This window comes from Takifugu flavidus, chromosome 7 (assembly GCF_003711565.1).
Source record: "Takifugu flavidus isolate HTHZ2018 chromosome 7, ASM371156v2, whole genome shotgun sequence".
Lineage (NCBI taxonomy): Eukaryota > Metazoa > Chordata > Actinopteri > Tetraodontiformes > Tetraodontidae > Takifugu > Takifugu flavidus.
In genome coordinates, this window is record NC_079526.1 from 4696522 (window position 1) to 4724020 (window position 27499).

Genomic DNA, 27499 nt, shown 5'->3' on the forward strand with positions numbered 1-27499 from the left:
TGCCACCATTGATAATTCTTTATGGGACTAAAAACCCAGTCGGGGACCCTGAGAGTGCACAGGCTCCCTTTCTGCAGAAGCATAACATGTTTTTCCCATCTTGTCATAACACACATCTCTGTGTTTATAATTCCACTGTACTTTCACAGTGTTGGGGGAAACAGTTGTGAAGCAACATAGACTCTATATGTGTGTGTGTGTGTGTGTGATCTGAATTATGACAGCATAAGGTGATTGTGGGAGACCTTACCTTTATGTTCAGATTGCAAACAGTAAAATGTTAACACAGCCCTTAAACTCTGCACATATAGTCCCATATTTAATCAAATCGAGATGTGTTTAATTAGATCTTTGCTGAGCTGTAATGCTCAACGAATTGTGTAAATGCGGGACAATCAGAAGGCTCATCATCTATTTTAACTTTATTTTCCCGTGTATGTTTACTGCACACCAGATGGATAATCCGTTCAGCCTGTCATTTCGCTGCGTCGTGTCTTCCTGGACTCGCTCGGCCACCGTACTTGTGATCCATTTGGCCTTTCATGCCTGGAATCCCACATGCAAGAGGCGAACGGGCGGGCGGGCAGGCAACACACCCACCTCACCGAACCATCCCAGCCGTCGGTGGAGAGAAGATGGCAGAGCGGCAACAACAGAAGCACGAAGGCAGGGTAAAGATCGGCCATTACATCCTCGGAGACACGCTCGGAGTGGGGACATTCGGGAAAGTGAAGAGTTAAGTCACGCTTTTTGTGTCGCACCGACTTTGCTGTGCACATTTCCCCTCCCCAGCTGGGGAGAAATAAAGTGTCTGCTCCGGCTGAACTTGCCGGTGGGCTGTAGGAAAGTGACGCAGCAGCGCGCCGTAACTGTGGCCGCAGGATGGTTTTAAGGCGTAAACGCGTTCTGAGAATTAGCTTGGCTCAAAGTCAAATTCCTTCTGCTGCTTGTCATGACTGTTACGGAGCATGCAGGTGTAATAGCACCTTTCATGGGTGGTCACCTTTAAGCGTCAGTGTTGTGAACATTTAAATAGTGTAAGATGACGTTTTGGCAGCTTTGGGGACCATAAAGGACACCTGAGACGAGGGCGGCTCTTCAAGCCCCCGCGTTGAGCTCCGTGTTGACGGGATGCCTGTCACATACACCGTGTTGTCAAACAGTGGTGTCACGATAAGATCTGCCCTCCTGGATAGGCCCAAGGTGGGATATTTACATTTGTCTGCGCTTCCCTCTCGCTCTGTGACCTTGTGCGCCTGTGTGCGCGCACACGGACGGCCGTGCGGGTAAACCCACCTGAAGAGCTCCTTTCACAGTCCCTGTGGTCATCACGCAAGCTGCAGCACACAAACTGAACATTAACAGAGATTTTCCTGATGATATCCGTGACTATTAACGTGTTGATAAAGAATGCAACATGTTATATATGTTTTATATATATGTATATATGTATTATAGCCTGTTTCTGCCTCCAGACGGGTTATTTTATGCCTGTTTTGCCGCCTCTGCCTTACATCTGTGCTTTCTCTGCATGCAGTCGGCGAGCATCAGCTGACAGGCCATAAAGTGGCTGTAAAGATCCTAAACAGGCAGAAGATCCGCAGCCTCGATGTCGTGGGGAAGATCAAACGGGAGATCCAGAACCTTAAACTGTTCCGACACCCACACATCATCAAGCTGTGAGTGGAACCGACAGCACGGGCGTGCGTCACGCGGGTCTCAAGCTGACCTGGAACCCTCCTCTCCCTTCTGTCGTGTTAGCATGACCAAAAGAATGTATTTTTCAGATTTGCGATCCTTTCCGTACGCCACCGTTTGTTTCCTCATGTCAGTCCATGTGCGTGTCTGCGTCCTTCCTCAGCGTGGTATTTTTAGGCCCGGGTTAGGGTTCGTCCGATATGGCAGATATATGAGCTCTCCCTTCACGAGCACTCTTTTACACAGATATACTTTCCTTTCTGTGGTTTGTTGTCGCCGCCTCAGACAGGGAACCGCTTGTAAAACCACTGTAACGGCGTAAATAATTAGCTTGCGTTTTATTGTTGAATTCCTCTTGAACCCAGATTATAACCGCAGTATGTATTTCATTTTGAAAATCCACAGTAAATCCTTACATTCCTGCCGTTTATTGTATGATAAAAGAATGTCGAAGGAGAGGAACACTCCTTGGGATTTGGGTTGTGTGTATTTCTGTTGCGTTCAGTCAAACCTGGTGTGGCAGGAAGGAATCTGTCACAACTTGCATGGAAATAATAATAAGAATTTTAACGTTCAGAGGCGTAGCGCACCTCTCTGTTACTATAGGTCCACTTTGGGGAGCAACGGATTCCTATTTTACAGGTCAGCTGATTGTAAACACTCACACGTGTGCCTGACAGGTACCAGGTGATAAGCACCCCCACAGACTTCTTCATGGTTATGGAGTACGTGTCTGGAGGAGAGCTGTTTGACTACATCTGCAAACACGGCCGGGTGAGACACATCTAACGTATCTGCTTTTGTTAGCATTTATTTGATGTGTCTGTCTGGTCTTCTCCTCTTCCTTTGCCGTCAGCAGGGGGTCCCGTTACATGAGCCTGTGAACGTCAGGTTGTATTTAGAAGGAACCTAATGAGCGGCTCAACGTGGAAGGACAGTGATGGTGTTGTGACGCAGTAACTGCTGTGATGTTCTCGCCTTTTAATTCAAAATGAAATCATTCAATTGTGACTAACTGGCAGCTGCAGATGCTCCCTCACACACACACACACACACACACACACACACACACACACACACACACACACACGCACACACACACTGACACCCAACCAAACATCCCCCAGCCTTCACACCTCCCTGTGTACGCCAGTGAAGTCCTGCTCCTGTTGTGTCTTTCAGGTGGAGGACACGGAAGCTCGCCGTCTTTTCCAGCAGATTATCTCGGCTGTGGACTACTGCCACAGACACATGGTGGTCCACAGAGACCTGAAGCCCGAGAACGTCCTTCTGGACGCCAACAAGAATGCCAAGATAGCCGACTTTGGTAAGATTCAGTGAAAAAGGTTCTAAAGAGTGACGATATTGGTTCCGGCTCCAGGAGGGCCAAAGATAAACGATGAGCTTTTTAGGTTAATGAATCATATATATTTGTGAGTAATTATTTTGTTTGTATACGTGCAAATGGAAATAAATAATGATGATGGTGATGCCACTTGTTGGTGGAACAGCGTGACGCCTGCAGAGAGAGAACAGACCGACCCGGCAGATCAACAAGGCCTGTGGCAAAGAAACGGAGCATCTTGTTGTCAAAAGAACCTCATTAATGAGGACTCTAATCTGTAATTTACGAGGCACCGCGACCGTGAAGGAGAGACGCTCTCGCCGAGGCGCTGTCGGAGCAGCAGGGAGCTGTGGGCACGGCAGATGTCCCCATAGCAACGGCCAGGTCTCGTATCACGTCTGGCAGGAAGCCCGGAGGCCCTCTGTCACTTGATAGGGGAGGAATCGTTGGGGTGCGGCATGGGCGCACAGCAGAATTGTTTTGGCTGGACCAGAAGAGAAGGTCAGCCCGTCAGAGAGTGTTCAGCGTTTGGCTGAAGGTTCAGAAAAGGTTCACAATCCAATTAGATAAGCTTCCTGTTGCGAGCTTTGAGTTGTGGAGGGTTAAAAGAAGATAAATATATCCCCAGTGACCAGTGTTTAACCCCCTCTCCTCCCTCCCTGCCTGTGTTTAACAAAGGATCAATGATGGTGACAGTGGGGGGGGGTCTTCCATAACTCTGTTAGACTGCAGGTGATGACATTTGTTGCGTTTGGCCTACAGGTCTGTCAAACATGATGTCAGACGGGGAGTTCTTACGCACCAGCTGCGGCTCGCCCAACTACGCCGCTCCTGAGGTCATCTCGGGAAGGTGAGCGTGTTCAAGAGGTAGCACTCAGTTCTCTTACGCCTGTATCGAGCCTTCACTGTAGAACCGGGCCCGGGACCTGGTGTGTTCGCCTGTTGATAACGCCGTCAGAGTTTCCGCTAACATTGTGTTTGCATATCCAGAAATTAGCATTAGCAACTTCGCGGCTGACCTCGCATAGTTGTGCTCTCTGTCAAAACAAACACAGAGCTGCAGATTGTTGACTCCAACGGTGCTAATCTGCTGTCTGGCAGCTACAGCGAGCACAGGACGGCGTTTAAGCAGCATCCAGCCCTGCATTATTGCACCAAACCATGTTTCATGAATAGGATGAATATTCCGATTAATAAAGGATTTCCCTGTCAGGCTGTATGCCGGTCCAGAGGTGGACATCTGGAGCTGCGGGGTGATCCTGTATGCCCTGCTGTGCGGCACTCTGCCCTTCGACGACGAGCACGTGCCCACGCTCTTTAAAAAGATCCGCGGGGGCGTCTTCTACATCCCCGAGTACCTGACGCGTTCTGTGGCGTCGCTGCTCATGTTCATGCTGCAGGTGGACCCGCTGAAGAGAGCCACCATCAAAGAGATCAGGTGATCACCTCGGCCGTCTAGACACCAGACAGACAGGAAGAGGATTTCGTCGGTTTAGTTAATCCGCTGTCTCACGTCGCTCAGGGAGCACGAGTGGTTTAAAGTGGACCTTCCAGGCTACCTGTTCCCAGAGGACCCTTCGTACGATGCCACAGTGGTGGACGAGGAGGCCGTCAGGGAGGTGTGTGACAAGTTCGAATGTATGGAATCTGAGGTGGTGTCCAGCCTCTACAGCGGGGATCCACAGGTACGCCACACACGTTCCCCCCGTGGATGATTGTTTGTCCTCGAGACCTCATTCTCCGTCCTTCTGTCCACCCAGGATCAGCTCGCTGTTGCCTACCACCTTATACTGGACAACCGGCGCATCATGACCCAGGCCAGCGAGTTCTACTTGGCTTCTAGTCCTCCTCAGGGCTCCTTCATAGAGGAAGGCATGCCGCTTCCCCCCGGGGTCAAACCCCACCCGGAGAGAATGCCCCCCCTCCTGGCCGACAGCCCTAAGGCCCGCTGTCCTCTCGACGCTCTCAACACCACTCGGCCCAAACCCCTGACCGTGAAGAAGGCCAAGTGGCACCTGGGGATCAGGAGCCAGAGCAGACCCTACGACATCATGGCGGAGGTGTACAGAGCCATGAGGCAGCTCAACTTCGACTGGAAGGTAGCAGGATGTGGTTCGAACATAGTAGACGAATAAACACACACAGACACACACTGTCTGTTTGTTGTAGGTGGTGAACCCGTACCACCTGCGAGTGCGTAAGAAGAACCCCGTGACAGGAAACCTGGTGAAGATGAGCCTGCAGCTGTACCAGGTGGACAGCAGGTCCTACCTCCTGGACTTCAAGAGCATCGACGGTCAGTGGCGCGACACACATTCTATAGATTCAGATCGTCGGTGCAAAGTAGATTCAAATGACCCAGCCTCCGCTGAAAGCACCGCGTCAGTGGGAAATAAAGCTGAGCTGTTTTCTGACAAACAAATGGCGGCAGGTCAAAGGTTAAGCAGGCTGTTTTGTCTCCTCATCATTTCATTATAACGACTGCTGATCCTCCGCCCGTGCAGATGACATCATTGAGGCGGTGGGATTCAAATCGGGCTCCTCCACCCCTCAGAGGTCAGGGTCCACCGCCGGTCTCTACAGACCCAGACTGAGCATCGACTCGGCCAGCCCGGCCATCGATCAGCCCCAGCTCAGCTCCTCTCTCCCGGGGTCTCTGTCCGGAAGCTCCCCTCTGCTCACCCCCCGTCAGGGATCACACACCATGGATTTCTTTGAGATGTGCGCCAGTCTGATCACCACGCTGGCACGCTGAGACCTGCTGTAATCCCTCCGTAGCCTCGACAGTCGGTCGGGCCGGCCATCGATCCGCGGGTGAAAGAGTCGGTGTGCGGAGCCTCTTCCTCTGTCTGTCTCCTCTTTATCTCTGCTGCACTGAATGGAAGAATAGGATGTGATGTCAGTGGCCTCAGATTAAGGGGACACGCAGAGGAAGCCCCTTCTACCCCCCCAGAAAGGCCGATTAAAAGCTTCTTTTCTTTTATTACCACACAGTGATGGGGAAAACCGAGTCAGCTTTCTGTCAGCGACACATGACCTTGAAAGGTCACGCTAGCCGTCACGCCTCCCGATATTAGCTTCAGTGTATCCTCTGGTGCCGCAGCGCTGATGGTGGCCCCCTGCTGAGTGTTCTCAGACACTGCTGGTGTCTGTTGGATTGGTGGCACATGTACAATTTGATTTGAGGTTTTTATATGATTTTTAAACTTTTGTTATTCAAGTATATTATATTTATATTCCAATCATACTGTGTAGTTGAGACAGTAGACTGAAGTATACCAAATAACTTTATACACACTAAAGATTTATTATTTAGGTATCAGATCCATATTTATTTTTGTGGGATTTTTAGTCAGTGAAGATTTATTGTTTTATCAACATAGAGTTTTATCCTGATTTTTGAAAAGATTGTAGAACATTAGTGACTGCAGGGAGCAGGTTGGTGGCACTGTATGATTGCATTTAGTCCCGGAGCACACGAACGCACCATCTTACATCTGTCATATAAAGATACAGCATGTCCCCACTTTTGTCACATTTTACTGAATGACCTCTAAATTCCTCGGGGTCTCGTTCAGAACGGGGTTATGAGTGAATGTAGTGACGGTGCAGCAGATTAGAGGCGGATATCAGATTGATGTGAGATGGTGTGTTTCAGCGTCAGGACAGTTTAAACCACAGAAACCTTCTGCCAGCTGCCTTAAAGTGTGACACGCAGTAACTGTGTGTATATACTCATCCAGTGTGTGTGTGTGTGTGTGTGTGTGTTGATGGAGATCAGAAGGGCAATGCGTGTCACATGACTTCTAGGGTCGGGAGATGTGGGGGGTGGATGGACAGGTTGCATCACAGCCTGTTTGTTGGTACACTCTGCACTTTAAATATGTCACAAACACTTGTTGTCGTACAGGTTGCACCATTTTCCGGCACGTGAGGCTGCACCCCCCTCTCTGTACTTTTCTCCATGTAATACTATGCGCTCTCCAAACTGGTGTCACATACGTGCCAGAATGAACAGATTTCACTTCCGCTCTCTTCAAGATTTTTTTAACAGGTTTGAGTAGCAGGATTGGGTAGAAAATAGAAAAAACATCACCGCGATAACATCACTTTTTACACCGCATAGGTTGGACCTGCCATAAATTAGACTGAAATGCACCTTCTTTGTTCTGCTGAATCCCTTTATTCTATCATGAAAATGCCTGAATAGAGCCTGCGCATAGGGAGAAACTCTGCCCCCTGCTGTCACTCAAACGCAACTGCACAGAGCTGTGCAGACAGGCACTCCTTGGTGTCACAGTTGTGCGTTCTCTCATGACTTCTGTACTATAGTGAAGCACGTTGGTCTCTCCTGCTGAGTTATGCAGCGATCCTGTCGCTCGTTACAACAATGCAAAATCACTGATCAGTAAAGTTCACTGCCTTCAAGAGGTCAAGGGTCATATCTCGAAATCCCTGAGGTCACAGCAAAGTATTTACTGTCAGATGTAGTACTGTACCTTTAAAACTGTATCCAATGACCAGTGGCATGTTCGTCATGTAAACCCATTTGTGTTCTGAGCCGTGAAACACACGCACGTTGGAGGGCCCAAATACTTTCTGTGTTGTACCAAAGTATTTTCAGCGTCAAACCTTTGCTCCATCTGTGCTGGGGGGTCCTGAGATTACTGTAATATGGTCCGTGTCGTGCGTGATGTGGGTGTGCACTACACATGGTGGAAGAATGTGTGTGACGGTGTGTGTGAAGCCGTCAGTCTGATGAAGGTATAGATTTTGTTGATTATGCACTGCATGATACTGCTGTTATTCTTGGCACTTTAATGAGTATATATTGAAAAAAATAAATAAACAAACATATAAACTTTTCCAACTATTTGGGGTTTATTCTTCATGCATGTAAATATGCCCATGATGACATGAATGCACCGATGAATCACGTCATCTCCCTCTTTAACACCAACATTACAGTGTTTCCATGGTAACGTCCCCTTTCACAGTTACCAGGATTAAACTGGAGTTGTGTGTTCGTTGTAAGTGTCCAATATTAGAATATTAAACTTTCATATTACCTAAGCTTTTAAATACTATCACACGTCGTTGCTGACGTAACAATTAACAAAACAATCAAGTTGAATAAAGATTAAAAAACGAAAGCTACCATTTACAAAAGAAGAATAATAATGTAAAGTTTTGGTGGAGTCTACATTAATCTAGAGGCACATGAACAACAGGACAGCATGAAAAAAATCCAAATGACAGCACACAGCTGGCTGCACAGAGGAAGGTTTAACTGGTGCCCATTACCAAAACAAAGCCTGACGGGTCAGTTCGCCTAAAATGGGACAGCTGATCCATCTGCCCATCATCATCCAAAGGGCAACATGAAGGGGAAGAGATGTTGATGTTGCCCAAGATCTTCTGATTGGCCCCTCGGGATCTCCAGAGCTGAACTGCAGACATCTTCAGGGACGACGCTGACTGCTTGTTTCCTTGGTAAAGTGTCGCAGTACGTCACATTATCGCGGTGGTTAGCGTCATTTTCATCTGAGGGCGTCTGAAGTTTCAGCTAAACTTTCATTTACTCCTTAGCAACCAACACTGGCAACTGGCAACAGCGAATACGTTTCCCTCGTCTGAACTAGAAAAAAACTGTACAAGATAAACAGGTGACTTGTTGAGCTCTAAAGTGGGTCCTGAGAAGGCCCGACCTCCATTCTGTGTATTTCCATTCCTGTCCCACACTGGTCCCACACGTGCTGGACTTCTAAACAGATTCTGTTGTTCACCTGGTGCGTCTGTAACAGGTTTTTAAGGATTTCCTGGGATCAGCAGCTCAAATGATCCAAGTTTTAAAGTCAGTAAAAGCCGGCAGACCAGCTAATCCATGCTGACAAAAGGTGCACGAAGAGTCATGCTACAGTAATCCTCTCGCCCATGTCTGCAGACAGGAAAACAGGTCAGGTCAAGGTCAGGTGACCCCCCCCGTGGGTCACGTCTGGAGAACCATCCCGCTGATCAGAGCAGAGTGTGTTTCTCCCTCACCTGCTTTGATGAAATTACTCTTCAGTCAGATCAGCGTAGAGCTCAGGAGGAGGCAGGAGGATCATGTCCGACTCAGACTCATTCAGGCCCTTCTCCTCTGAGGAGCTCACTCCAGGCCTGAGGAGAAACACAGGCGGGAAATAACTCGGCTGCTTCTGCTGCCGCCATTATCGCCTCCTGAACTAGCGCAGACCACAAAGGGTGACCTCATTTCACCCCCCAACATCAGACCAATGAGCCCATTACAGGTAATCAAGAGCCCATTCAGCCACAGCACGGTCTCATCCTGCACACACAGTGAGCGGAGGCTTTGTTTCTCCCCCGAAAAGAATAAATCACACCTTTTGTGCTCGGCTACCCGGCAAACATGTCTGTCTGAAGGTAGGACAACATGCTCAGTTCATTGTGTGTGTGTTCTTGTAGTTGCTACATACTGAGTACCAAACTACTGATTCTACTAACAAAGTGGGGACATACTGGCTGGGGCATTTAATGTCAAAGGACTGTAAGAGGGTTCAGACTTGGTTTTAAGGTTGAGGTTAGAATGGGGTTTAGTTTAAGTGGAGGGTCAGGGATAGTGGGTTCATTGGGCTGGGGAATGCATTATATCAGTAAAAGTCCTCACAAAGATAGGAGTACATGGATTTGTGTGTGTTTTACTTACAGGCCGACAGCTTCCTCCATCACAAGAACAGGACCTGGAATGGGAACAAAATCATCCATCAAACCCATCAAATGTGTTAAACAAAAAGCAGACGAGAACTCTTCTAGTGTTTAACACATTAATGATTTCTTTTGGTCTTTATTAAAGACAAACATAATCACAAATAAGACGACATCATTTTTGATCACTTACTCGTCTTTGATTCAGTGCTGCAGAGAGAAAAAGAAAAAAAATATTAAAGCTCCCTGTCGCACTCTTTTTTCTGTGTGTGTGCATGTGTGTGTGTGTGTGTGCGTGTGCATGTGTGTGTGTGTGCGTGTGCATGTGTGTGTGTGTGTGTGTTATTTGTACCTGGCAGCTGGCTCCACAGGTTTTGTTGGATAGAAAAATGTGGCCAACTTCTGAAGTGCCTCCTGTCTTGCTCTGATAAAACATCACATAAACAAAGGTTTTGTGTGTGTGCGTGTACGTGTGTGTGCGCACCATTCTGCATGTGAATTAAAGTGCGATAAAAATAAATAGGAAAAACATCTCACTGGACGTTGGAGTTATCGGCGCTCATGTCACTGTGACTGTGCTGGTGATTTATGCTGAGGTCTTTGTTTCCTGCGATAAACAAATGGGACACATTTTCATTAGGGACAGACTCCGACTCGCCAGGCAACAACCGCCCGAGTGTCTTCATGTGTGTTACAACCATCCGGAGCGTCTCAGAATGTTCAAAAAGTAGAAGAGGGAGAAGCAGAAAACACAACGCAAGTGTGTCGTCGTGTGACACTCATGTGCTTGTCAAAGAAAGGAAACAAATCTCAAAACATCCCTGATCATTATCCCTGCTGCTGGACCAGATCCTCCATCTCAGCTCATGAACTGGATTCTTTAAATGTAAAGAAAGCTTGTAATCTTGTACAGATGAGTATCTTTGGGATACGTGTAGTATCTGTAGATTTCATTAGCGATATACCTGCGACAAGTGTTTTCATGATCTAACTGATTAGTGCAGAATAAACAAGTGTATGTGTGTGTGTGTGTGTGTGTGTGTGTGTGTGTGTGTTTCTTACCCATATCTGGCATGGACAGCGTCCTGGTGTGGCTGCTAATGATAAGATGTGGGTGTTTAGAGAGAGCACAACGATCAGAACAGGAAGTTGAATTCTTGAACCTACATTGATGTCAGATGGTCTTCGCTCTGAGGATGAGGAGAGTGAAGCTCCTCTTCATCGCCCGTCCACTCCTCGCTGTCATCTGTGACTGAACATCGACATCGAGCTGCTGCAGGATGAGTCGCACACGCACTGTGACAGGCAACATGAAGGTACTTACAGCTGTCTGACAGGGGGACGTGATTGGACATCCTGAAACGGAAAAAAAATAAACGAGACGAGGAGAGATGAGTTTTAAATAAACAGGACTGGGTGGGACTCTTCATTCCTGCACACACCTTTTTCCAGCGTTGTCCATCTCTGTGGTGCTGCTGGCGCTCTTCTGCCTTTTGGCCACCTTCTTTCCCAGCTCCAACATCTCCTTGATGTCCAGCTCCACGTGCTCGACCGAAACATATCCGTCTGGGAGGGAAACGGAGTCGGCGTCACGTACAGCAACAGCACAACGTTGAAATCCCACCGGTCGCGTCCTGGTGGACATGAACTCACAGTTGTTGCCGCTGTCCCTGGACAGCCACTTCCCTTTGGGACAGTTGGTGGTTCGGATGATGCTGATGTGGTCGCCCTTTTTGACAGGTAGATCGTGTTTACGGCCCTTTGCTGTTACCAAAGCTGTCGCTTGGTAGAGAGTCTCCTCCTGTCCTGTGATCTGACAGACACAGCGAGAGGTTAAAACACACACACACACACACACACACACACACACACACACACACTCACACACACACACAACTTTATATCACTTTAATGTAAGGGTTTTAGGCACAGAGTCGGGCTAAAAGTCAAAGGTGGCATCATGTTTTTCCCATAATGACTCAGTAATTTGCTAAATTTTGATGCTTTGCATGCATCATTCTTTATAGCAATGGCCCATTGTTAAAGTAAATGATCATGGTTGTTATTGAAATGACAATACTGAGTTAATCACTTTCCTATCCCATCATTGTAACTCCAGCATGTATATACTGTTCTCATAATTAATCATTAATTCATTGTTGTGTGTGTGTGTGTCTGTCTGTGTGTGTGTGTGTCTGTCTGTGTCTGTGTTATACAGATTCCTGAACATGAGCCTCCACACAGCTCTTCTGCAGTGAGGAATGAATCCGGACTGGTTTGTACACCAGGACATGCACCGTACCCTCCCCCCAGCTCACCTTTTGTCCCTCCCTGCCCTGCCAGCCCAACGCCACTCACTTTGAACGTCTTCTTCATCTCGTTCTCCCTCTTCTCCCTCTCCTTCTGCTCCTTCCTCTCCCTCTCCTGCTTCTCCTTCAGTTCCTTCTTCTCCTTTTCCAGCCGCTGCTTCTCCTTCTTCTTCAGCTCCTTCTCATCCGGACCCTCAGCCTTCTTGTCGTTCCTGCGGGAGAGCGAATGATGACCTGAGGTTTAGATGGGGAAGTGAATCCCCCCACATCAGCACGAAGAAGTCAAAAACACAAGGCCTTACTTGCTGAACCTGCCCGTCTTGCTCTTCTCTTCATTCTGGAAATACCAACATAGATAAGGCCTAATTAGTTTACCACTAAATCTGGAGATCCTCTGAGAGTCGAGCAGCAGGACTTCCTCTGTCGCCACTGTGCTCTGCATTCTAGCGCACGTCAGTCCTGGCACAGATACTTACACTCTCCAGGGGCGTCTCTACGTATGGATCTGAGGCACAGAGAATGTCTGTTAAATGGTGTCGGCTCAGAGATCAAAACATGCTTACAGGAGGATACAATCACATAAGATAAGGCTGTTTATCTACACCGCTCAGAGTAAACCATGTCAATCATTACAGTAACACACCATAACTGAGGGTGACTGCTGCTTTTTTTGTTTGTTTTTTTGCTGTCATTTTGGTTTGAATCAGCTGTAATTGTAACATTAAATGTAAAATTTAACTTCTGGCTACACCTGCAGTGAAAGCTCCATGCTGCCCACTGATAGACGAAATAACGCGGTCTAAAATAGTCCCTACTCTTTGGCGGGCCTTTGCGTTTCTTGCCACCGTCGGTCTTCCCTTTCTTTTTGAACTTGGAGACTTCTTCAGAGACGGTGTCCGTGCTCTCAGAGACGCCGTTATAGTCCTGATCCTGGAGTCTGGAGGAGTCAGAGGAGAGAACTCACTCACATCCAGGTCTGCTTCTGCCGAGATGACGGACAAATCAGATAGTGGTGTCTCACCCTGGCTGTGGAGAAGATGCCTGAGAGGTGGAGAAGGAGGACTCTGGCAATGGAGCATGTTGGTTTGGAACTTCAGCTGCCAGAGTAAATAATCCATTACTAAAATGGTCTGGTGTGTCCTGGCCATCCGGAGTATCCAGGTGGGTGCACTCCCTGCTGCCCCAGTCTGACCCGGGCAGCTCTGGAGTCTGAGCCTCTGAACCCAGGTCCTCAAACGCTGGGATGTCTGCGCTGCTGGTCTCTGAGAATTGTGGAGGAGGAGGAGGGATGTCTGCAGGTGAGAAGAGGGAATGTGAAAGCCATAACAGAGGAATCTTTTTATTTGCTGCCGTGCAGTTCAGGAGCAATCGTACCGTTGTCGTCTGGCTGAGGAGGCAGGAAGTGCCTCAGGTCGCGAGAAGGAGGCCGCGGTGGTTTTTCCGGAGCAGCACTAACTGAGTCAGGGTCTGTGAGGAACTTCATGGGTGGAGGAGGGGGGACCACAAACATCTCTGGGATGGCGTACGTACCCCCTTCGGTGATATCATTCAATGCCGGGAAGGATTGTCCTGGGAGGAATTATGACAGAAATGAGGGACAAAATGGGGACAAGACGTTTAATATGACAGACTTTTGAAAACCCAGCAGCCAAAGGATGCTTCCACTCGCAGACAGCTGGAGGAGACGAGAGCACAGCCAGCAGAGGCTCGATGTTAAGATGAAGGGCAATCGAGCCGACTTTGAATAAACGGGACAAAAGATCCGGAGCGATCAAAAGCTGCGCTATTTAACCATGCAGAAGGGACAGCAGCAGACTTTGTCTCACCTCAGAGGTCTCTGGGACAAGAGGAAAGACAGAACTGTTCTCGGCGCATGTCTCTAAAGTCGTTCCCCCCAGGGCAACAGTGAAACCCAGTTATTCAGCGGAACTCTGAGAAGAACTCCTCAGATGTGCCGTAACGTTCCTGATGGTCTGACGGTAAAGTATGAAGCAAGGTTGTTCCGAAAAGTAAAGGAAGTCCAGAAGGAAGCAGAGAGAGGGGCGAAGGTCAGAGCGGGGATTAGAGTGGACTTACCATGTTCTGAGCCGTTCATCTCTGCCGGTATTGGCGAGGTGTTCCTCATCCGATTCTCATAATCAATGGGTGGGAGCTCTGGGACAGAGCTGGTGGGGCTCTGGTTCAGAGGGCTGAGGTCCCCTGAAGGTAGGGTGGAGTAAGAAGTGGAGGGGGTGTTTTGCTGACTGAAAGTGAGTGAAAATAAAGTTGCGTTAACAAAGGAACAAAATGGCCACAGAGACGTTCTCCCACCGCTGTTTACCTGGTGGTCTTCCTGCGTGCCTTCTCCAGAGCAGTGACGATCCTCAGGTCGCATGGCAGGGTCCTTTTGCCCGGGCTCATGTCCTCCGCCCTCTCCAGAGCCGAGAGAGCAGAAATTGGACGTGCAGCTTTGGGAGATGACTGAATGGAGGGAGGGTCCAGCACAGGAGGGGGCACCTCTACCCCATCTATGGAGACAGCTTCAGCAGCAGGCTCAGGAGGCGCTGGAGACGAGGTGAAACCCACTGTGGGAGGACTAGAGACGTTCGGACTGGGAGGAGGCGTGGAAAGGGTGCTGGGTGGGCTGGGCGGGGTTTCACTTTGCAAGGGTGGAATGAAAACTGGCAGGGAGGGAGTTTCTTCTGGGAGAGTGGTTTCACTCACTGGTGTTGGGGCTACAGGAGTGGGGTTGTCAGGAATAAATGCTGGGGGAGGGGTGAAAGCTGGACAGTCAGGGATTGAGGAGGGTGGGGCAATCTCCACCGGCGATGCAGCATCAGGTATGGGGGGCATGATGGGAAGGAGAGCTCTTGAGGGGGAGGTTTCTTGCTCTGGTTTTGTGTCGCCACTGTCAGGAGGTACTGGGATAAGTGGAGCTTGTCCAGGGTCACCTGAGGTGGGGGCGTCCAGGATGGAATCGGCCTGGATCAACGCCGAATCCCTTTTTGCTTTCCTGAAACCCAGAAAACCCTTCTTTCCTGTCGTTGCTTTGGGGGGAGGTGTAGCTGCTACCAGCTCTGCAGTGCTCCCCTTCTTGTCTTTGTCGTTCTTCTGCTTGGGCTCCTCGTCCAGCTTCTCCTTGCTTCCTTTGGTCAGTTTGTCTTTGCCTTTCTTCAGCTTCCCTTCACTCTTGTCTTTTTTAGTCAGCAGGAGAGGCTTCTTGCTCTCCTCTTTCTCCTTTTTGAAAACCACTCTTGGGGCGGCTACCGTCTTGCTCTCCAGGGTCTGGTTGATGGAGGTGAGCAGGGAGGGACGAGCTCCTGCAGGGAGATAGTGAGTGGGGCTCTGAGGGGGAGGAGGAGGAGGAACCTTTGGTTTCTCTGGGAGAGTAGATTTGATCCGGGGCTGCTTCAGGAGCACCTCCTTATCCTGAAACCTGGCCCTAAGGGCCTTAAAGTCCATTTTCTCTTCCTGGTAAAAAGAAGAAGTGAAAAAAAAAATTGCACCTTGAACAACAAAGAATGCGATTGTACAATCACTGAAAGGCATCGCCTTCCACAACCCCACAGGATCCCTTTGTATTTGCATTTTTATGGTCTTTCTGCACCTTCGAACACAAAAAACAGGCAGATGTGGTTTGTAACTAAGTGCCATCAAGGTGGGAAAGCCTAGTCACACAGGTTCACATCTTCAGATGAGAGTCTGGATTCAATCCCAGCTCATTAGCAGGGATCTTTCTGGGTGGAACACTGAAAACCCTGAGTTTAGGCATTAGTTAGACACATCACAGGCTGATATATGGGATCTGATTTGACTCAGATGACCTAACTGACTGAGGCTCGTGGAGGTGCTGGCGTTAATATAAGTTTCCTCTCCTTAAACTCTTTGTGGCAATCTGGAAGCAGATTTTCAGGCACTATTGCCACAGAGCGTGTCGGATAAATACCTCAAATTACTTAATAGTGCCCTAATAAAGGTCACCAGACGCGTTGTGTAAGAATCTGACGGTTGACATACCTGATCCATCGGGTTCGGTTCTTAAAAGCTCCTTCTCAGTCAGCCGACCCACTTCAGCTCTTCATCCTGAATCTGGTTCAGGAATAAAAAACGCCACCGGTGAAAATAATCCCAACACTTTTGTCGACCTGTTCCTGAATCAGTGACTTTCTCATGCGCTCAGCAGCCAAGGAATGAGGCTGCGTAGGAGCTCACAGTCATCTCAAAAACAGTCGGGCTCGTCGGACGAGTCTGTCTCCGGTTGCGCATTAACGTACTGACTCTCAACACCTCATGCCTTCCTTTTTTTTTATTCTTCAGGAATGTGGCCCGGCTGGCACATGTGAGTCACTGCCATGACACCAGGACCACGTTGGTAAATGAAAAAACCACCTTACATTGTGTGTATTTCCCACACAGATCTCCAGAAGCTGGTTTAAACAGCATGGGGTCATGCACAGAGTGGGTGACACTTCTATCAGTCCAGGGCTTCAGCTGACCCTTGAAGGCAACACAAAGGAGACTGAAGAAGTCCGTCAACATTCCAGGTCTGTGACAGCACAATACCCAAGTATTTGAGCAGGCATTTCTAATATGACATATACACACCAGAGGACAGGCTCATAAATTAACTTTCAAACACTCTCAGTTATTGCTAACTCTCACTTCTTGGGTGTTCCTGTACATGCTGGAGAGGACAATACCGATTTCACTAGTGCAGCGAGGACATTGTTAGGCAGAAGGGACATTTTCTGCTTCAAAGGTTCGAAGGTTGAGACTTGGGTTTAAGGTAAGTTAGAAATGGGTTAGGGTTATTGGGATGCATTATGTCTGTAAAAGTCCTCACAAAGACTGATCACACATGCATGTGTGTGTGTGTGTGAGAGAGAGAGGAGTTCATCAATACATCTGACATGATTAGTCCAGACTGACAGTTAATCGATCAATTGAAATCAATCAAAAGCCACTGGATCCGTTTGCTCAGGTAAATAGTGTATGGATCTAAAACTTTAACTACTTTGATTAATGGACTTTATTAATTTGTAATCTACAGTAAAAGATTGAGAATTGTTTTTCAATATAACGGACTAGTGACAGAAAGAATGTTATAACCAGCTGAAACCAGTTGAACAATCACCTGGACACGCTGGACAACATGGAGGCCGTGAGTCTCCTCTGGTCCAACAGACCGACCCCGCTGATCAGGAAAGGTCCGATGCAACTTCGGTAAAAGAGTGTCCTTCCTCCAATCATTGTGATTTTGTTTTTAACAAAGTATAATTTATATGTCAATTTTCCAAGGACAGGGTAGTTTATATATAAAAAAACACAGGCTGTTGAATGTAATGTTTCAGAGCTGTGAACAACAGGAAGTGCGCTGAACCAAACCATGAGCGCTGGGAGTGCCTCTGGTTCATCTGTGCCCCCCCGTCTGAATCCCAGCAGCATCCGTGGTTCACAGTGATCCACACGTTATGACCCTTCCCCTCCAGCATTTCCCACTGAATTAGAATTTGGAGTTTGGAGGTCGTGCTAATGCTTTGAGCGCTTTATCACCGAGGTGGCAGATTGAATACTGCATCTGTAGCCAATAAAGCTTTGGAGCGGTTTTATTAGCGGCGGCTGAATGTGACAGGCCATTAAAGGCTTTTAAATCGCCAAACGCTGCAGCCCTCACTCAGTGCCAGCTTCCAAAATGAAAACCCCCGACACATGCAGAGACATATCATTTGAGATGTGTTTATTTGTAACAGTAATACATGGTGAAGTACGTAAATCAAGAGAAGAAAAAAATCATCTAAAAATCCACTGTAGAATGTCATATTCATAAAGATAAAAATAATGTGTTGATTTACATTAAGAAACTGTTAGCTGAGGTAAAGTTAAAACGGGTCTAGAAATGTTATGCACTCAAACAGCAACGTGTCCTTGTTATTCTTCGCTCGATGCTTCTAGTCGTCTCATATTTAAGTTTATCCGCATCGTCGTCTGAAAGAGCTCTGGGGTGATTTGGGAAGTCTGGCCATAAAATAGGGAGTTATGAGCGTCATGGTTGATGTAGCCGAGGCTGCTGCAGCCGTGCAGAGAGCAGCGATTTGGCACTGACAAACAGGCGGATGGGCACAGCCTCACTGGATCTGAGGGTTCTGGAGGAGCGGGGCTGAGGTCTGCGGGGGGCTCGTGGTGGCAGACTAACGCTGCAGACTGCAGAAGCTAATGGGAGGTGGCGCCACCTCTATCAGGGGTGAGGTGTGCAGCCGGAGGTTAGAAGGTGAGGCTAGGACGAGACAACAGCCATGCACGAGAGGGAAACATGAGCGTGGAGGGGAGAGGAAAAGAAAAACACATGTTGGTATTGCTTGGATTAACTGAAGCCTTCCTATTTTATGGCACAGAAATCTGGAGGACAAAAAAATGCAAGTTGTCATCATTATTTACAAAATGAGTTTGGCAAACCAACGATCAAATGCCTTAAAGCCATGTTGGCTCTATAACTCCTATAGAGCGGACTCCAGCGGCTTGATTGACTTAGAAAATAAAAATCACATTTTTTTTTCTTCAGTTTGCTCTTGTTTTTCCTCAGTATTGTACAAAAGCTATAGAGAATGAAGAGTTCGGTCGCAGGATCGCCAACACGCTGCGCTCGGGGTCCCTTCGTCTGCACGTCTGCTCCTCTGGCATCAGTCTGTCTGCAGGGAGAGACGTCTGTGTGTGTGCAGGTTGGACAGGCTGAGCGATGGCTGCGCGTGGGTGTGTGTGTGTACGTAGGATGTGTGTGGAGTGTGTGTGTGTGTGTGTGTGAGCAGCTCCCAGAGAGTCTGTTTCTGCATAGAAATCCAGCAGACACTCACGAAGAATGGAGAGATAGCGCTCCGAGCAGAGGAACCCAAAAGAAACAGTGATCCCAAGAACTGGTCCTTTATGGGACGATGAGAGTCTGTCGCCTCCTGTGGGATCTCCTCACCACAACCAGTTACAACCAAAGATGAGCGTTCGAATCCCACTGAGAGCGAGTGTGTTTGCAGGTGTGTGTCGGAGACAGGGAGGCACTGCTTGATTCAGTCCCTCCATGGCAGCAGGCTCTGGGCCCAGACCCAGACCGAAGAGGCAGGGAGAGGCAGGGGACAAGGGAGGAAGGAGGGAAGGAGGGAGCGAGGGGAGGAGCGTGATGTGTCTCTAAGGCTGGGCGTGAAGAGAGGAGGGGAGAGGAGAGGAGAGGAGAGGACAGCGCAGTGGAGGGAGAACTGCATCCATCTTTGTGATTGATAACCCTGCCCGGGGCGAAGGGCTGTGAGGGATTTCTCACCTCTCAGGAGGAGCGCAGACTGCAGGGAGGAGGAGGAGGTGCACGGGAGGAGCAGGAGGAGGTAAGATGGAGTGTGGAGACTCCAGGTGGGAGGTTGATTGGAGAAGAAAAAGAAATAGTAGCGAAAAAGGGCTTGGCCAGGCAGGGCGATCTCTCTCTCTCTCTTTCACACACACACACACACACACACACACACACACACACACACACACACACACACACACACACAACACACACACACACACACACACACTGAAGCTTCTCCTTCTTTTCTCTCAGTGCTGGTCAGATGTGTCCTCCCGTGAGTCCTTATTTCTTTCCCTTGTTGATCTGGGCGTAGAGAGGGTCCTTCCCTTTCTGTGGAAGGAAGAGAAGAACAGGAAGAGTTTGAACAGGCTCCTCTAATATGACTCTCTGCGTGTTGGGGCTCTTCATCTTTACATCCTTTTACGTGATCCTCATCGTTATGAAGCGTCACATGCACTACCTCGCATGGCCACCAGGTGTCAGTCGACAGCCATCTAACAGTAGACGGTTTCCCTCTCTGGGCCCAGTCTGACCCGCCGCTGTAAGACTCTCACACCACCGAAACAGTTTTTTTTCGTGCGCGTGTCATTATTTCAGTGCGTCACTGTGCACACCCATGCATATTCGCTCACTCTCAGGCTCCCTGCGGGACCAGAAATGAATCAGAGGGATAAACTAGTGTCTTGACAGACCAGTTATGACTCATCATGTCTGTATCTCTCCAACTGAACTGGAGGACGGACAGAGGATGATGGAACACCCTGCAGTCAGCTACCACACACTCACTGCTTCCATTATTATTGTACACATAAATACAGGCAGCCATTCAATCTGCAATGCAGTGCCTGTTATGTTCCGTGAGCCCTCTCCCTGGTGCAGGGGTCCAGCAGCAGCTCCCACGCAGGGCTGTGGATGATGTGAGCTGACTGATGGAAACTTGACGGTGTGATTTTCTCTTTCTCAGTGACTCAGTATCGGCGAAACCATCACTTTCTCCTGACAGAACAGCGTTATTGGAGAAACTGAGGTGAAATAATATGTTCATATGCCTCAAATGTGAGTATTTATTCAGTGCGGTCACACCTTAGGAGTAAATATATTTCTGTGAACCCTGTATTGAAAAAGAAAGATGAATTAATAGAGTAGCAAATCGACTAATAAATACTATAAAACGAGCTACTGCTATAATTCTGTCAGATACAGGAACTGAAGTAATCAAATTATCTAGTGGTTCCATTCTTGTTCGTCAGTGATTTTAATCACAATAATAGCCACCCCCACACCAGTGCCTCATTTTGCAGCCTCTGCACTCATATACGTTAGCACAATTACACCAAATATTTTACAATATTCATCATTTTCTGCTTTGCTTTTCCGTGCAGACGTTTGTAAGGCCATAAAGCTTCAAGGACACAATCATAAACCATAAATGATCAAGTGGCTTTGACAATAATGAAGAAAGAAATGTAAAAAATTCTGGATGTTTTTTTTAATCCTTGTTTAAAGTTTTTATATTGGAAATAAAGTCACTTTTGACCGACGTGTCTCCCTCTCTGCTGAGTTTGAGGGATCTGGAAATGGACTGAAACAGATGCTCACGCCCGAACGCACTCCTGGACCGCTGGAGTTCTGGTTCTGGAGGGATGCATTAGTCAGCCGAGGCCAGACCGTCAGCAGAAAGCAGCTGCCAGCAGCTGGAGGAGGTGACAAAGAGGCTAAAACGAGCAGTGACAGTGAACACACACTGCTCAGCCCTCGAACCAGAGCCTGTCACCCCGCATCATCTAACCAGCTCTGCCAATCTGGGCCGCACCATCCCAGCGCTGGGAGGGGGCAGGGGTGAGGCAAGCACCATCCTGGAGGTCCAAGTATCTGGCCCGGCCGCTACACATGTGGACGTTTCAGCGTCTGCCCCAGGCAGGGGGGGATGTGAGATCGCTCAATGAACCGTGGAGGCAGGCCATTTTGTGGCCGAGACTCAAGAGCTCCAAATCGACATGATGAGATCAACCAGGAAAAAAAAGCCCTACACCCCCACCGGGCTGAACACATGTCTGTCTGACCCACGCTGGGACAGCAGGGAGCAGGACTGGCACTTATGGCCTGCAGCAAACACTTTCTCACATATTTTTGGCTGCGATCTGAGCGCAGGTGGCGACAGTATCGATCACAGGTGTGCTTGTCGGGGGAATTAGCGAGTCCCTCGCGCGGGTGTGTGTTTGTGGACGCATCCAAAGTCGATGTGACTGAGTGGGTAAACACCATATGGGGAGCGGCGTTATTGGACCCGGACCAAAGCAGTCCACTTACAGCAGAGGACGACACCTCCCCCCCCCATCAAACTGGAGCCAGACTCACCAATCAGATCCATCCTCCCACTAAAGGCTCACCTCCACCCGCCGGCCTTCAGCTTTTCATAACTGTGAATGAGGATGTCGGCCAATGGAAGAGAGACACTCAGCTGCCCTCCCCCCTCAGGGAGGGGGAAGAACTTGAAGCCTTCTTGGGTTTTAATTAATGCCAATTATGTCAGGGCAGTCATTAATCCTGGCACCCTAGAATTAGCTGATGAAAACAAAACCATTACATTTTCCCTGCGTGAGTGCCAGCAGCGTCATTAAAGAGCCACAGCCGGGAGCTGTGTGGGTGAGGACGCCGGCCGAGGCGAGGATCAAAACGGCCCCCTTCTTCGCTAGATGCGCCCGCGTCCTTATGGAGAGAAGACGCACGTTGACGTGCCTCCAAGAGAAATGTAATCGCCAGGGTTGCTCACGCATCAGCACTTTTAAAGGCAGCAGTCAGTCACACAGTAACAGACACATCCTGAGCCGAAGAGCATGAATAATGCACGCAAGTGACAGCACACTTCATTTTGAGATGAAACCCAACAGATCAGCGGATTGTGTGAAACAGTGTTGGAGCTCAGTTTCAGGGTATCACACCCTACTGAGGTCAGAGTCGGGTGTGTTATTGAGCGGGATATCAAATGAATCATGCATAATGAATAATGCACAGTAACACACACAAACATTTTAAAGCAGTTTAAAACGCACAATTTCCCCATTGAAAACGACTAGAATTTAGTGTAAAAACACACACAAATATAACTGATGGTATTAAAGTGATGATTGACAGCTCAGGATTGGGTGGGCGGGAACTAAATGCCTGATTTACCTGGTTTGATCACAGTATAACTGGGTTATCTAAGTCTTTTTGGTTCAGCTATCCTTATTAAAACCAAGTCACTGGTTTATTTCTTTATGTCATATTTAAAATGTGTCAAAAAAAAAAAATCCACACAAGCAAGTACAGCCAAACACGACAAACCAAACAAACATGGAAAGAAGAAAGGAAGAATGATTGTTTAGTAGAAGAAAGGAAGTGAGGGTCGAAAGGTTAAGGGGGAGGGAGGATACCTACCCTGCCCTGCTGCTATCTAGCTCCCAGCTTCTGGACTGGTCTGGTCTGGGTTGGATTCTGCGTTCTCACTGGGGCAGGGCGACCCAGACCCGCAGGCCTAAACAGTGGAAGATGGGAAAGAAGAAAAAGTGATGGGGGAGAAAGAGAAGGAAATAAGGAGAGGAAACTAAAGTTAAATCTGCAAGAAGGTCTAGAAAGCTACAGTTTCAGGCCAGAGCAGGAACAGAGAGAAAGTGTTAATAGTAGAAGGAGACATAAGGACAGTCCCATAAAGACCCTCTCTTACCAGAAATGCATTAGCCAACACAAACAACATCTTTCCCAGCAGCTTTCTCTTGTGAAAGCCTCTGCAGAATTGACTCTATTGATCCACTGTTCTGAAAAAAAAGAAAAAAAACCTTCTGCTTTTCACACCTCTGTCCGCAGGACGTGGGAGGCTGCTTTCTGCCTTTGCTCCATCTTCCCTGACCCTCTTTGCTGCGTAACCTTTTCGTCAGACTCACTCAGTCTGCGTTGTGTAACGTCCCTGTGACATTTTCAGCAGTGCGAATGTCCCCAATTTTTCTCTTTTTTTTATTCTTTACCACAGATTCAAGACATAAATGTAATGTTTTATTCCTCTAGAGAACAGACCAAAGACAACTGAAGGCAGGCATTGGAAAAAAGCTAAAGATCAAAGCCTAAAAATGGAAGAGAAAGTACCCGAAAAGTTGCTTTGAAGGTCACAACACAAGGACTTCGGTCAAAGGCAAAGGGAATTACTCCACTATCCCCAAAAATCTCTCTTTTTTAAATCTAATCTTCCTGCAATTTCTCACACGGTCTATCTTAGACAGAGGTGCTGCAGCTAAAATAAATATTAATTGCTCCTGGAAGAGAAATTGGGGGATTATTCCTCCTTTATAGCAGCAGAGATGAGTCTGTCCATATAGAGGCAGTGATTTATGGATGCGACCTGGCTAGCATTAATAACAGCTTAATGATGTTCCTGACAATTCCAGCAGCTAATTTAATGCTGTGCTGAACATGCACCCCTAACCAGACGCGTACATTCTTTATGTTACTTATGCCGCCCTGCTCTTTTCCACATAAGCACATTTCCCATGTGTGTATTCATCAAACAAATAAACTTTCTCCCAGATAATCACCCGGAGTGATTATCTGGCCCGGCAACATGACCGCGGAAGGTGTTTATCAGCAGGCTTCTGCAGGTTGTAGCAGCACGCAGACTCGTCCATCATCCGCACATTAACGCGCTAACAATGCTTACAGCGTCTTCCTCGCCGCTGCGACTAGGGCTGCCCTCTGCTTCACCAAACGAGTCGTCCGTGGGGGGGTCGGTAGCGTCGGTGGGAGGGTCGCTGACATGGGAGGCTGAAGACTTGGAGGGAGAGCTCTTCCTGGGAGCTGGGGTGGGCGCTGCGGGGCATTAAAGGATGAGTCAGACAGGGCGACGGACGGAGGGAGGATGTTATTTTAGCGCGCGAGGAAGCACAAAGGGACGAGGTTCTTACGCGAGTTGGTGGATGGCGTCGTGGAGGTGACTGGCGTCAGGTTCATTTGAGAGATGTCGAAGTCGTCACAGTCGTCCGCATCCTGGGCTGTGCCCACACGGCTGAAATAACTGCTGAATGCGTCTGAGGTACCTGCTAAATTGGGCTGGTCTGCCTTTTTGGAAGGCATGGTTGGAGGCTTGGCCAGCTGGAAATCCTGAGGGGAGGGAAGCAGATCGCCTGATTGACCAACGATTAAGCTACACCCAGGTCTTGTTCTTTGAGATTAGAAGGTGAACAGTCTCTCTAAAAGCCGATATCAACTAACGAAGAGCTAAGGATGGATGTAAGTCTCCTCAAACTGCAGCTTCACACCTTGAACATCTCCTTGCCCATCTTCCTTGCTCTCTCCCCGTGCTGCGGGCTCGATGATGCTGAAGGAGATGCAGCTGAGGAGCTGGCTCCAGGACCTGAATGGCTCTCACCACCTGGAGTTACAGCGACCGGGGTGAGAGTCTGGAACATGGCGGCGGGCAGAGTGCCCACAGGTTGAGCAGGGAGGTAGGCTGTTGGGGAGAAGGCTCCGGCTGCCATGGCTGCCCACTGCTGTTGGGTGGCAGGGAAAATGTTGGCCTGGCTCCAGATGAGAGGCTGGCCCCCTGGCAGCACCTGAGCGACCGGGCCTAAAGGGGACTGGACCCCGAAGGCCAGCGGTGTCTGGCCAGCAAAAGCCTGCTGCGACCAGTGGCCAGGGGTTACTGCTCCCATAGTCACATAACCTGGTGGTTAAAAACAAAGATAGGAAAAGAAATAAGAATAAGTACACACACATGTAGGGACAGTGATGCCCTCCATCTACTAATGTGCTGTCCTCACTTTAAAGGTTCAAATTGCTCATTAAAATCACTCCTCAGAAGCTTTTTCTTCTGTAGGAAATCTTCACGGAGCACCGAGATCTTAGATTTAACCTCAGCTGAACTGGCGCATCCACACATGCATGATGAGGGAGAGGAGAGGAGAGAAAGGGCGTACAGGAGCTGCAGGGTTCAGCCAGGACACGTTGGTGCACATTTCAACTAAGGAAGGAAGTCGGCATCACCCTCTATTTGGGTTACCCCAAATATGGGGTGTGGGGCAGGTCAAGTGAATCATCCTCTGAGCATCATCACATCACTCCCAATTAACACGGACGTGCCCTCATCTTATCCCCTGTTTCATTTAACAGTTCATTTATTTGGCAAACCCCTGCTCTCCTGTGTCCTGCTGTCCAGATGTCATGCTAATTACATAGCTGGTGCAGCTACATCCGTCCTTCCCACCCTACAGTAGACATGCACGTCTGATCACAGTAGGCTGCCATTTGTATTCCAGGACAGCAGGTGGCGCTGCTGTTGGCGGGTATTGAATATCGGGGAAGCTGCTTCTGAGCAGAGTCAAGCAAATATCAAACATCATTCAACACCAGAGTGTTAATCAAAACATGGCTGAGGTCACCTACAGGATCAGCCGTGCTGCTCCACGTTGGGATGGACAGGGTCTAACTCTGAGAATACAGGCGAGCAGCAGCTCATCTCATCATGCTTGATTTCTTTCCTCTGACCAGCCACGGGTAAATCAACAGCAAACTAATGATGCCTTTTATATTCAGCTCACAACCGGCAGCACATTTCTCCGATTTCATCCTCTTATCTACATCTCAATTTTGTTCCACCTTTCTCTATTTATCCGCCCCCCTCCCCCTTCTTCTCTCCCCTGCCCTCCTGGTCCAAATCGCCGGGCTCTCCAACTTCCCCTTTATCTCCTGTCTCATCTCTCTCTCCCGCTGATTTTGTTTGCCACTCGCTCGTAGCTGCAACATCTTTAGGCAGAAATGAAGCGAGTCCTACCTGAGGGCACAGTAGCGGGATTGAAGGGAGCAAACAGCTCTGTGGGGGGCTGCAGGCCCTGCGAGGGGTCGAAGGTGCTGGCCGGAGAAGCGGGGGTCTGCAGGGTTGGAAATGGAAAGGAAACCAGGACAATCTAGTATCTAGTCAGGGAGTTTATCACAAGTCAGAGTGCGCAGGAGCGGCCGTTACTCACCGACGGAGAGGTGATGTCAGGGGGCGTGGACATGTCTCCAAAGAGCTCTAATTGGTTGATATTCTGAGGACACCAGAAAAGAGCACGGATGACCAGTGAGGCAGAGGGCGGCGCGGTTCTGTCTGCAGTGAAGGTGCTCTACAAACATTCCGTGGATCCGGTAGCATTCCGGCCCAGCATGCATCAGAGCCTGCATGCAGCGCGACAAACCTGACGGTACCTACCTGACGACTGTGGCAGCAAGGTGGGGACAGAGGAGTGAGGACACCATGAAGGAATGCGATGGAATGAATATGATGACATACCTACCAAAGTTTAGCACAAACCCTACAAGCAGCGTCACAGACCACGAGTGTTTTATTCACGCTGCGAGACTAAGCGTGCGCCATTGTAGCATAACAATAATTAGCTGTGTGCTGTTTCAACACCCTTAAGAAGAAAAATTTGAAAAAAGTCCTTTATTTTTAGCCTTAAAGCAGCCATGCTAATGTTTAAATCTCTTTTTTGGATCAGTCTAACAGCTATCAAACACCCCTGCCTTTCTTTCTGATCTGAATGGGTTCTGTATCATACTATTTCTCTTCTGCAGCCTCCCCACAATCCCGCCGTTCAGTATTGCCCCCTTTCTTTCATATTAATAATATCTTTATGCCAGCAGGCAAGTGAGGGACTATTTTTAGTCATAAAGGAATTAAAGACGTGAATACATGGTCAGAGATTAGCATAAATCACGGATGCGGATAATTTCTTTTGAGATAATGAATGTTCTTAGAATATCTTGTCTCTTGTAGGTCACACCAGTAAGTTCTATTTTGCATATGAAAATGGGTCTGTGGGTATGTGGCTTTCCAGCAGGCGGAGCGGGACGCCCAGCTATATATTCACAATGAGCTCCATCTAGAATAACTGACACGAGGTGCTATAGCAACAAGAAGTTAATAAAGTTATTACAATGCTAATTTTTACTCTCCTGACAGAAACGTCAACACAGCAAAAATGCCCGTACAGGAAGTTAAATATTTATAGACTTCCTGTCCGCTTTCAGGTGAGTCTCTGGACTCGATATTCTTTAGGCGTGCTGGAGCGAGCGGGAGGGGTCAGGCTGAGATTACTGAGTGCTTTATTAAAGTGCTGGGACCAG

At 48.4% G+C, this 27499-nt stretch overlaps 3 protein-coding genes and 1 long non-coding RNA gene across 22 annotated transcripts in view; 2 read left to right on the forward strand and 2 right to left on the reverse strand.

Annotated features, from left to right (window-relative positions):
* Positions 1 to 439: 439 nt before the first annotated feature.
* prkaa2 (protein kinase, AMP-activated, alpha 2 catalytic subunit) lies at positions 440 to 7916 on the forward strand. Of its 3 annotated transcripts, XM_057039054.1 has the most exons (11): positions 526 to 735; positions 1538 to 1679; positions 2379 to 2472; positions 2558 to 2735; positions 2776 to 3025; positions 3806 to 3893; positions 4257 to 4481; positions 4566 to 4728; positions 4804 to 5142; positions 5213 to 5339; positions 5548 to 7916. In XM_057039054.1, the coding sequence occupies exons 4-11, from the start codon at positions 2727 to 2729 to the stop codon at positions 5796 to 5798; spliced, it is 1452 nt and encodes a 483-aa protein (XP_056895034.1). In that variant the 5' UTR covers positions 526 to 735; positions 1538 to 1679; positions 2379 to 2472; positions 2558 to 2726; the 3' UTR covers positions 5799 to 7916. The 3 variants fall into 3 exon arrangements, with proteins under 3 accessions (XP_056895032.1, XP_056895034.1, XP_056895033.1); XM_057039052.1 differs by lacking the exon at positions 2558 to 2735 and having other exon boundaries at positions 440 to 671; positions 2881 to 3025; XM_057039053.1 differs by lacking the exon at positions 2558 to 2735 and having other exon boundaries at positions 2881 to 3025.
* Positions 7901 to 16313, reverse strand: LOC130529114 (FYN-binding protein 1). Of its 2 annotated transcripts, none has more exons than XM_057039031.1 (20): positions 16054 to 16313; positions 14378 to 15507; positions 14134 to 14300; positions 13432 to 13626; positions 13079 to 13349; positions 12873 to 12994; positions 12534 to 12562; positions 12360 to 12394; positions 12107 to 12269; positions 11402 to 11561; positions 11191 to 11314; positions 11073 to 11104; positions 10916 to 11000; positions 10811 to 10842; positions 10286 to 10355; positions 10101 to 10172; positions 9942 to 9958; positions 9750 to 9783; positions 9086 to 9202; positions 7901 to 8981 (listed from the first exon to the last, which is right to left on the reverse strand). In XM_057039031.1, exons 1-19 carry the CDS (start codon positions 16060 to 16062, stop codon positions 9100 to 9102), a joined length of 2850 nt encoding a protein of 949 aa, XP_056895011.1. In that variant the 5' UTR covers positions 16063 to 16313; the 3' UTR covers positions 7901 to 8981; positions 9086 to 9099. The 2 variants fall into 2 exon arrangements, with proteins under 2 accessions (XP_056895011.1, XP_056895010.1); XM_057039030.1 differs by having other exon boundaries at positions 10811 to 10845; positions 16054 to 16312.
* Positions 16314 to 16420: 107 nt separating this feature from the next.
* LOC130529186 (uncharacterized) lies at positions 16421 to 20959 on the forward strand. The gene is made up of 3 exons (XR_008951497.1): positions 16421 to 16580; positions 20331 to 20422; positions 20749 to 20959. It is a non-coding gene; the product is annotated as an uncharacterized LOC130529186 (long non-coding RNA).
* dab1a (DAB adaptor protein 1a) overlaps positions 17757 to 27499 on the reverse strand; it is a 132541-nt gene continuing 122798 nt past the window's right edge. For 14 of the 16 annotated variants that reach the window (XM_057039063.1, XM_057039061.1, XM_057039062.1 and 11 more), the window contains 7 exons: positions 26359 to 26421; positions 26166 to 26262; positions 24655 to 25058; positions 24301 to 24496; positions 24057 to 24205; positions 22787 to 22883; positions 17757 to 19696 (listed from right to left, as the gene is read on the reverse strand). In XM_057039063.1, coding sequence (XP_056895043.1) covers positions 22803 to 22883; positions 24057 to 24205; positions 24301 to 24496; positions 24655 to 25058; positions 26166 to 26262; positions 26359 to 26421 — 990 coding nt within the window. In that variant the 3' untranslated portion in view covers positions 17757 to 19696; positions 22787 to 22802. Of the gene's footprint in view, positions 19697 to 22392; positions 22623 to 22786; positions 22884 to 24056; positions 24206 to 24300; positions 24497 to 24654; positions 25059 to 26165; positions 26263 to 26358; positions 26422 to 27499 lie in introns of those variants that run through there. The other 2 variants (XM_057039060.1, XM_057039064.1) reach the window with 2 other exon arrangements.